The 11197-nt window shown below is 37.5% G+C and overlaps 1 protein-coding gene across 2 annotated transcripts; it reads left to right on the top strand.

The window, feature by feature from the left end:
• Positions 1–774: 774 nt before the first annotated feature.
• On the top strand, positions 775–9114 carry LOC144636386 (uncharacterized). 2 transcript variants are annotated; one of them, XM_078495586.1, is made up of 6 exons: positions 775–986; positions 3413–3705; positions 6911–7025; positions 7254–7293; positions 8218–8344; positions 8463–9114. In XM_078495586.1, exons 1-6 carry the CDS (start codon positions 920–922, stop codon positions 8979–8981), a joined length of 1161 nt encoding a protein of 386 aa, XP_078351712.1. In that variant the 5' UTR covers positions 775–919; the 3' UTR covers positions 8982–9114. The 2 variants fall into 2 exon arrangements, with proteins under 2 accessions (XP_078351712.1, XP_078351711.1); XM_078495585.1 differs by lacking the exon at positions 775–986 and adding an exon at positions 2099–2225.
• The last annotated feature ends 2083 nt before the right edge of the window (positions 9115–11197 follow it).

Here is an 11197-nt window from a genome sequence, read left to right as displayed (position 1 = left end):
GAACGGAAGACTTTACACGCGACTCATTAAAATTTATAATAGAAGACAAATTAAGTCGCCAATGTCAACACACAAATTCTCCTCAACGATCTCCTTGATTTTATCATCATCATCATCATCATCATCATCATCATCTTGGACAATCCTGTCCAAGTGTGAAAGGCGCAATGAAGTTAACCCTATGTGAAGCACAAACCCGTGATTCAAGACCAGACCACAACACCGGGAACTCCGTGCCCTACTCTATGTGATAAGTGTGTGGGTTCTTTAACGTCCCCTGCTGACTATAACACTAAAGATGCAGGAGGCGAGGCCTACAGTTTATCGTCCTTATCCGAGAAGACTAGAACATCTAACCATTTGCAGATGTCATATTGCAAAGGCAGCAAGTTCTCCTCAGTTTTGGTCCAGTCTGGGAGTCGAACCCGAGACCTCCAGTACAACAGTCCGGCACTAGTTGGGAGAATTTGCTCAATCCTTATTACCAGTGATCTGTATGTTTGAATGTTTAATTAAGGTGTTGACACCTGTCATCTTAGAATTGAGACTAAAGCGAGAAAAATTTTGCAAGAAAAAAACTCTTGCATCGTAAAATGTATCATTCGATTTCCTATACAGAAAGTTCAGTTAATAGCTAGAAGCAGAATGTTTTTTTTATTTAACTCCTGCCAAAAAAGCTTTCAGTTGTCAACATTTCAATACAAAACGAATGAGCAATTACTAATACTCCATTTGTGACAAATGGATGCTGCGCGCTGTCATCATATAAACTTCTCCCATTGGCTAAAACCGACATTAAAATACTTTATTGGCAAAAAAGTGATATTTACTTCAAAGTTCTCAGTTCGCTCGCAAGAGATTCACGTTGGCAGGCAACTTGTTTACACAACCGACTCACGCAGGAAAAATTTCTTTTACCATGTTTTCTGTTTTCATTTGGCCTATTTTATTCCTTGCTTTTTCTCTGATCACCGAGGAAACACAAGGTACGTTCTGTTCCTTTTGTTGTTCACGCGAGACCATCCCATCCTCTTTTATCAAGACAAATACACCCCAACTAAACACTGTTAGAAAATATTACTTGAAATAAAATAAAAATGTAGGATCATAATCAATTATTTACGGTGGTAAAATGCCAAAGCTGTTAAAGGGAATATATCTACTGCTGTTTAATGTATTGGAACGTTCAGTTTCCCTAGAGGCAATACAAAAATAACACAAAGACAGGAAGACTTTACCACGCAACTGATTAAAAATTTATTATAGAGAACAAATTAAGTCGCCAATGTCAACACCCAAATTCTCCTTAATGGTCTCCTTGCTTTCGTCATCATCATCATCATCATCATCATCATCACCATCATAGTAATTCTTCCTGGACAATCCTACACAAGTGTGAAAGGCGCAATGAAGTTAACCCTATGTGAAGCACCAACCAGTGAAACAAGGCCAGACCACGACACCGGGAAACTCCGTGCACTACTCTATGCGACAAGTGTGTGGGTTCTTCGACGTCCTCTGCTGACCGTAACCGACTGAAGATGCAGGAGACAAGGCCTACACGGTTTATAGTCCTTATCCGTGAAGACTAAAACATCTAACCATTTGTAGATATCATTGCAAAGGCAGCAAGTTCTTCTCGATGTTGGTCGTTCTGGGAGTCGAACCCGAGACCCCAGCACAACAGTTCGGCACCAGTTGGGAGAATTTGATCATTCCTCATTACCAGTGATATGTATGTTTGAATGTTAATTAAGATGTTGACACCTGCAATCTTATAATTGAGACTGAAGCGAGAAAAATTTTGCAAGAAAAAAACTCTTGTTGAAAAATGTATCATTCGATTGCCTATACAGAAAGTTCAGTTAAAAGCTAGAAGCAGAATGTTTTTTTTATTTAACTCCTGCCAAAAAAAGCTTTCAGTTGTCAACATTTCAATACAAAACGAATGAGCAATTACTAATACTCCATTTGTGACAAATGGATGCTGCGCGCTGTCATCATATAAACTTCTCCCATTGGCTAAAACCGACATTAAAATACTTTATTGGCGAAAAAGTGATATTTACTTCAAAGTTCTCAGTTCGCTCGCAAGAGATTCACGTTGGCAGGCAACTTGTTTACACAACCGACTCACGCAGGAAAAATTTCTTTTACCATGTTTTCTGTTTTCATTTGGCCTATTTTATTCCTTGCTTTTTCTCTGATCACCGATGAAACACAAGGTACGTTCTGTTCCTTTTGTTGTTCACGCGAGACCATCTCTGCTTTTTGAGTTTGTGTTAGAAATTATTCAGTTAATATCAACATACGCTGAAATAGAAGCAATCGGTTCAAAAAGTTAGTTCAAATCTTTTGTTACATTCTTTGTTTCCTTACTATGTTGTATTTCTATAACACAAAAGCTGGTTATTTGACATGTAACATGAGCGGTGTTGGCTTAAACTGAATGGAAAGTGAATCGACGAATGACTATTATGTAAATCAGTTGCAAGAAACATTCGCTCCTGTAATCTGATTCTTTGCAATATTTCATTGAGGTACAAGAGTAGACAGAGGAACATCAATGAAGTTGGATAAAATTGTCAAAATTAAGTATTAAAGTTAAAGCATACAAACAAAAGAGTATGGCGCTTTTATTATGTTTGTATGAAGAATTGAAACGATCACTTAAAAAAGCTGTTGCTAAAAATTATCCGAAAGATGTTTTTGTCAACTATATACTTTTACGTTCTAAGGTATTAATTTAAAAAACAAAAAAACTTAGTGACAAGAAACAACTTTCAGCTACAGGTGCATGTCTTTTAATACAAAGAAGTACCGTCTAAAAGGGGTTCCCATTTTACCTCAGCTCATAATTAATTAACTCATAATTGGGATTTCAAAAGGATGTTTTTAATATGTAAGTTTTCATATTACCTCATGATTTGCATGCAAACAGGATGTTTATATTTAAGTTGTAATATTGTCTCATGTTTTGCATGTCAAAAATTCCGTTAAGTACATGTTGCCGGGCAAATGTTGAAAAGAATAATTTTGCAGGTGCCTCACAAAAATATTGTAAAAATCCTTTCCGTTATAATCTGTTGTTTATTTGTGGTTTTCTGAAACAAAGTATATTTTAGGAGGTGTGGAAATGCTGAATTTCTAGTTCTCTCTGCCGCACTGAACAGTGTCGGGAGATAGATTATAGTAGGCCGACTCTTTTTTTAATTATTTTGTGGATAAAAAAAGTATATTTTTTCCAATATCCGAGAAAACCATTGTTACCTTGAGATTCCAATAGTGAATGCATTTATAAAGGATAATAAATTTAATCTGACGGGTAGACAGTTTTGAAAACATTTTTTTAAACCATTATTTGAAACTATTTTAAAAACGTGCATGATAATTCTTCTTGTTCTCACCCCAGAAACAAACATTATGCTCCGCGACGATACTTCTTTTGGTCAGAGTTTTAAACAGCGTCAGTTCTCAAAAGACGAGTTCCATTTTCTTAACGTGCCAACAGTTGGAACAGTTTCCGTGTACGATGACTTTGATCGCACCTTTGAATGCCTCAGCAATCCTTTCTGCTTTTCTGTGAACCTGGCCGCCTCCAAAGGAGCCGATGGAAAATTCTGGTGCGAGTTGCTGTGCTCTGATAAGTACAGAAACTTCACAGAGTACAAAGAAAACAAGACTTCGCATCATTTTTCCATTAAGGTAAGGTTTGATTAAATGAAAAATTACAGTATTGTGCAAAAGTAATGCAAACGAATTTCGACGAATTTCCTGGCTTTTCGGAGCTTTTCGAAGAAATTTCGCGCGACGCGATATTTCTTCGAAATTTCAGCGAATTATCGTGACAGCTATTGTTTGGAAGGGCGCGAAATGTCGAAGTGATAGTTCGCTTACCTCGACAAATCGTTGCGATCTTTCGCGCGATAGTTCGCTCACCTCGACAATTCGCTGCGATCTTTCGCGCGATACTTCGCTCACCTCGACAATTCGCTTCGATCTTTCGCGCGACATTTCGCTCAACTCGACAATTCGCTACGACCTTTCGCGCGATACTTCGCTCACCTCGACAATTTGCTGCGAACATTCGCGCGACATTTCTTTCTGTCGGTGTTTGCTTTTACGGCAAAGTTCGCTGTAAGAAAAATACACAATCTTACGTTCTTCACAGCTAGCTTGAGAACATGGGCAATTTTTTTTTGTAAATTCATGTTACAATCTATACCAAGGTTAAAACAAACTCACCTGGCTAGTTTCCAGCAGGAACTTAACTGTCAAAGCCATTCCACAAATCATAAGCATCCCAATTCTAACAAAAACTAGTTGTTACTCATTCGAAAGCAAACTTTTTTGTCGAACGCAATGATAACTGTGTGTAAACACACACGATGTTTCCCGATGTAGCCCCAGTCCCCTTCACAGGTTCTGTGCTTTGTTTGCTACCATGGCAACAGTTTCGTTTAGTATCAGCACATTTGGCAGTTTAAAAGTCATTTGCTCCGAAGGACGCTAACTTTAATCATGCCAAAAGTTTCAAGTTATACGAGGACTCGTATTGAAATCCTTCACAAGCAAGGTCTCCGCCCAGCTGGAATCCTCAAGTCATTGAAATCCGAAGATTTAACTGTCAGCCTTGCTAGCGTCGTTCGCATTATCAAGAAGCTGAAAACTATCGGATCCGTGGCAAATCTATTTGCCTATTGACATATAAAAAATCCGATTTACATATATTTGGACGCACCCTCGGATAAAATGACTTGATCCGTCTATTGCTTATGAACAAGAAAACACACAAATTAAAACGAGTCGACGTGAAATCTGATAATGTATTTCCTAAACAGGATAACAAAAAAATAAATGGTTCTCTATAAATAACAAAATGTCTGTTTTCAACTTTGTTTAGAACAAAATCTGTTTTTCCAAGCGAATTGCTGCTGGGAAAAATAGCGACACTCGACTTTTTAAACGTACTATTTCTATTCATACACGTCAAAATCTACTAGCGTGCGGAAGGACGCCTTGGCTTTCTTTTGAAATAAAAAACAATAGCATGTGAGAAAATGCTAAATATATTTTTGCGCAAAAACCGTAGATGCATTTAAAGTTTTGTTCTGTGCTATTTTAAAGAAGCTGGCAGTTACTTAATGTAATCAATATCATTAGTGTAACTTGTTTTGGGAGGGTTTTTTAAACGACTTTTATGAAGCGGAATTACCGCGTCTTGTGTCACTTTGAGGTTTCTTTCTTTTTTTTAAAAAAAAAAAAAAAGAAATGGTTGTCGCGTGTCAATTATGTCATTCTTCAATAATTTTCTAAGACCTGGTGTTCACTAGCGACGCAAGCACAAGCACAAGCATAAGGATAACAGCTATTATTATATTTTCTGATGTGCAGTTATAAAAACATTTACTTCTACGCGCGACGTAAAAAAGTCAAAATCTACAAGCGTGCAGAACGACGCTTTCGCTTTATTTTGAAATTTAAAACAATAGCATGTGAGAAAATGCTAAATATATTGTTGCGCAATTTAATTAGCGACGGTGTGCAATAAATAAACGTAAGTCTACTTAATAAATTTGAAAACAGAATCTTTTTTGTGACTTCTGCAATGTGTATGGGGGATGTGTTTGAGGGCTTATAATTATTTCGTGCGACCGTTAGAAAGTCAGTTAATTATAAACTGCAATTAGAACAGTTTCTTGAGGACAGAAACATTTCGGATCCCTGTAAATCTGTTATGTTGGTTACTAGCCGCTTTCGTGTCATTAAAAATGTGCCAGGCAAAATACGCGGTTCGAGTATAATTTTTTACGAACTGCACTCTCACGCGGCTAAAATGTTCAGAAATTATGAAGTGGTTGAAATAAGGTCTCAGACTTTAAGGTACAAGTTTAGACACTTTGCACTAAGGCCATTTGTTTTTTTTGAAAAGCTTTCATTGTTGAAAATCGTTGCATAAAGGCAAAAAACAACAGGTAAAAAGAAGCAGTAAAAAATGTAAGGAGTCTGGGATCGAGTCAACAACGGCACGTGGTTCACGAACAATCTCCATCGTTTGACGCTGAGAAACGTCAAAACAGTTCATTTAAAACATTTGCTTCGCTATCGGATATTGCTTTTAAGGCTCAATTTAAACGTACTGCATCTGTTTGGGCTTTGCTTCTGTAACGAAATGGATTCGGAGTCTTTATAGATGAGGTAAGTATAAGTTTATCTACAACGAACCGCCGCGAACTGCAGCGAATTTGCTTAAACTTCTCGCAAATTTCATGTGCGACACTCTTATCATATCATATCTTTAAGAAGAATCGAGGCTCATTTCCGAAGAATTAACAGCACATTTTTCGTGCACGTTACATGACATTGCATCGTGTCAATCGCGTGGCGAACTTAACTTGAAGACCGGCGAACTGCCGTCAGCTGTGTTACGAAATTTCGTTAATGAACTAGCGAACTATCGCTTTTGATCGCGAATTGTCGTTGTGCTAACGATAATTCGTTGAATTATCGGTCTTTGTTCTAGCGAAACATCGCTCCAAGCGTCGCGAATTGTCGTTGTTGTTCTAGCGAAATATCGCTCATAGCGTCGCGAATTTTCGTTGTAGTAACGACAATTCGTTGAATTATCGGCCTTTGTTGTTCTAGCGATATATCGCTTAAAGCGTTGCGACTTTCGTCCCGAATTAGCGAGCGAAATTTCGAAGAAATGTCGGGAAAACAAAGAACGAAATTCGCGCTTTTCGTTTGCATTTCTTTTGCACAATACTGTACCTATAATTTATTGCTTTAAGGTATTGCTCCAAATATAGTCTACCTCTACTCGCAACTAGTTTCTGCATTTTTTTCTGCATAAAAAAAAACTAGTTTCTGCATTGTTAAATTGACGATCAATGATTTCTTCTTATTTCAGTCGTCCTGTTCTTCCTCGCCGTGTCAAAACGGAGGTGCATGTGTGACGAACTATAAACATGACACGTTTGAATGCCTTTGTGACAAAGGTTTTATCGGCGAGTTTTGCGAGCAAGGTAGAAGTCATTTTCAAAAAAATTATTTAGCAATTTTAATTATTGTATCCAAGTTTCATTTAGTTTTGTTTCCTTAGTTTCTTTGGTTGCACTGCGTTGTGTGCGGCAATCTAAGTTGCAGAAAAAAAATGTACTTTGATAAATCGGCCATGGAAGTTAAAGGCAATATTTTCTAACTACACTTTAAGCAAATAGTTCTTTTATTTTTATTTTTTCTTTCTCTTTCAGCGGTGAAGTCGTGCAAGGAGCTGTATGACGCGGTATTCAAGTAAGTCAAAGCTCTAAATTCGGTTGATAGACTAAAAAGAAAAATTATTATAATCGTGTGATGAAACTTTTCGATGTTGTAATAGTAGGCTGTATAAGTTATACTCATACAACTGGAATAATTCGAAATTAATCCATTACCAGAGATGTTTTTGAAAAGTTTTAGTAATGCTGAAAACGATTCATTCTCTACATTAATACTCTTAAAGAAACACTTAAGAACCGCAAGAAAATTCACTTTAGTCTTTCTTGTCTAGCCGTCCTTTTATTTCACAATAACGTTTCATCTATTTTTAGAGTTCTCACTGAAGCAGAATGATGTTTTCTCGTAAATTAAATTTGTAACTTTTCTAGTAGACTTTACAATAGCGAGTAGTTTTCGCGCTGTACTGTGTTTAAACCGCTTTATGAACGGCCTGAGCTTTTTTTGTTTATTTTTTTGTTTATTAATTTTATTATAATTTTTTCGCAATAGCAACAGACCTGTCTGCCCATTGATTCTGTGGTGTCTTCATATTGCCAAATTTGTGTTGGAAGCAGTTTACATCGATCTGTAGCTCCTTAGCTCACTGCAATCTCCTAATGTCTGACTCCAAATATGAATGTACAAATGCTTCGATTTTTTAGAAGAAGCACTTATGATGATCAACAATCAGTAATTTCACCGCCGCTCGCTCTCGTCTTCTTTAGTAATGCCTATGCTAATGACGTTTATTCTAACCAGTTAAAAGGTGCCTATGGTGAAAAACTTCAACACGTTTAGGGAAAAAAACCGTCTATAAATAGCCTACTGGGGAGTTTGTCAGCACAAGACACATTACCAGAGATGTAGACTTCTAGCATTACAGACTTTTGCAAGTATGTAATCTTTATGAATTTTTTACTATTAATTTTGGCGTAATCTTTGGCTCCTTATTTTAAACAGGTCAAACTCAAGCCAGCTGGTTACTCTCCACTTCGACTCAAAACCAATTTCCGCTCTTTGTCACTTTGGAGATTTTGGATGTGGAGATGGGGGATGGACGCCGGTCATGAAGATTGACGGCAACAAGGTAGGACATATACTGGTTACCCTTTCTAACGGCGCAGAATCCTGATTTCTGAAATAAGATAACCATGAAAACATCTGTTCAAATAATAATATATAAAGTGGGTTTTTCATTTTTTCAGAACTCCTTTCATTATAACTCGGGGTACTGGAGCAATAAAACGGAATACAACATTCGTGGAGGGGAGACTGGATTTGACTCAGAAGAGACCAAGTTACCAACCTACTGGAACACATCCTTCTCCAAGATTTGTCTTGGTATGAAGATCGGCCAACAGATCAATTTCATTGTCATCAACAAGCAGGCCGACTCTCTGTACTCACTGATCGCTGATGGGCAATACCGCGCCACCTCACTGGGTCGTAACACGTGGAAGAAGCTGATTGGTTCAGAGGCCTCTCTGCAGCACAACTGTAACAAGGAAGGGTTCAATGTTGTGGGTACTTCTACTTCACATTCTAAAGCAAGAATTGGAATCCTTGGTGACTACGAAAAGGACTGCAGCTCCTGTGATTCCAGAATTGGGTTTGGTACAGGAGGAAAATTCGATGACTCCAACACGTGTGGAAACGAAGCAATGTACTCATCAGATAACGGAGACAAACACATCAAAGCCATGGGATATATCTTGGTGGAATGACAAGAAAAGCAATGAACTTTAAAACAAACGGCCTGGGTACCATTTTGAATGTGACTTTTAAATAAGTAGATGTTGTTTAGGGCACAGAATAATAAAACACTCGTAATTTTTTATCGCATGTGACTGAATCCACAAACCAAACTCACTGCAAACTGAACAGTTTTAAGCTCCTAGTTTTCCACAATCCGGAGCCGCAAAAAGCATACTTCTGCTATTTTCCTATTCAATTATCCTGAATACTGATTTTTAGGGACGATATTAACACGAAGATAGAATATCACCTACCGAATATGAAGCAATGATCCAATAGAAGCCACCAAAGAATTAATATATTGATGATGATGATGATGATGATGTTTGTTTGCCGTGTGTAAGTGAATGTGAGTAGTTTTGAGTGTGTCGTGAACATGCAAACATTTTTCATTTTTTGATGGACTAATTTAATAATTCGAGGAATCAAATGAAAATGCTACACCGTAAATCCTGTCCACTGACATGTTATAGCGTCATTTGTATGATTCCTGAGAGTGAAGACCACGGAAAAGTGTGGTCGTTATGTGTTTTTTTTACAGTAATATTAATTTACCGTTGAAAAATCAGTGTGAAAATCAGTGTAAAATATCAATGTGAATCCGCGGTAATGTCAGCGTGAAAGAATAGATCACTAATTTTCACGGTTGAACTCGGCGTGTGCGTGAATAAAATTGCACAAAAATGTCCCAGTTGACTTAAGTTTGACAATTCTACGGTTTCCGTTCACTGGAAAGGTACGATAGTTTCTCAAGATTTATAGGAAGTTGCCCTTGAGTCGTATTACAGGTTATTAAATTTTCATGGTCTATATTCTCACTGAGCATAGCTTTTGACTAACGTGCTTAAAATTTAGCTGCGAGTTGTCATATACTCTGTACTGCACCATAAAAAGTATTATTGTCCCTGAAACTTCAAACTTCAATAATATAGGGTAAAATAATTTTATTTATATGATATCTCGGTACTGGCTTTATCACGAAAGATCCCCCGAAAGGCGCCCAATGATTACTGAAACAGTCTGAAGCCCTTCTAGGATTTCGCTGAAGATCACTTGAGGCATGCTAAATACTGCCACAGCACAATGGAACACTGACTGAGCTGAATAGATGACATCTCAACATTGTGCTTTTTTCTTTTTAGCGGAAATCAAGGCAAGGGCTGCCACGAGAGATAAATTCATTAAGATAACCTGCACAAAAAATTCGCAAAAAAAAAAAGCAAGCCCGCGAGGATTGTTCAATTGTACGTTTTTTTAGGACAGGCGGCCGAGTCAACCGAATGCATCGATCGATCCTCACCCGACATGCAGCTGTCGATGTGTCCATCAATACCCGGTCGATATGTCAGTCGATGTTCGGCCGATATTCGACTTGGCGATTTCGTCATTAAAATTGTCTAGCTTTTACAGAATTTTTCTCCACGAAAAAGTCTGGAACTACTGCTGTTGACATACAAAAATAGTTTGCAAATTAAAGTCATCTGAAATTAAGTTTTCAGATATAAAACATATACTCCAACGACGGGAGTTTGGTCGCCCGTTCGGATAGGGTTAATCGAAGGTATCGATCAATACTCGGTCGATACCAAGCGTTTATTCAGCACTTGACCGATATTCGACTATGCGATTTCCGCTGTTAACCTGCAAAACCAGTTTCTATGTTATTTAGCCTTTCAGGTAAAAACATATTCTTCTCGATGGGAGTTTGGCATAGTCAGCCAGTTTGCTACAGTTTTGCCTGTACTTCGAAAAAACGACTCTGACCAAGAAGGGATGAACTATTCTCTTTTATCAAGACAAATACACCCCAACTAAGTACTGTTCAAGAATATATGTTTAAATAATATAAAAACGTAGGATCATAATCAATTATTTACGGTGCTAAAACGCCAAAACTATTAAAGGAAATTTGTTTACTGCTGGTTAATGTACTGGAACGTTCGGTTTGCCTGGAGGCAATACAAAAATAACACAAAGACAGGAAGACACTACCTTACGACTCATAAACAACACGAGACAGGAAACCATTACCACGCGACTATTAAAAATTTATAATAGAAAACAAATAAGTCGCCAATGTCAACACACAAATTCTCCTCAATGGTCTCCTTGCTTTTAGCATCGTCGTCATCATCATCATCATCATCTCATCATCATCATCATCATCATCATCACATAATCACCA

The sequence above is a fragment of the Oculina patagonica genome, chromosome 13, assembly GCF_052425735.1.
Source record: "Oculina patagonica isolate OP01 chromosome 13, crgOcupat, whole genome shotgun sequence".
Classification (NCBI taxonomy): Eukaryota; Metazoa; Cnidaria; class Anthozoa; order Scleractinia; family Oculinidae; genus Oculina; species Oculina patagonica.
Note: the sequence above shows the minus strand (reverse complement) of the source record. Positions and strands in the feature narration are given on the sequence as shown.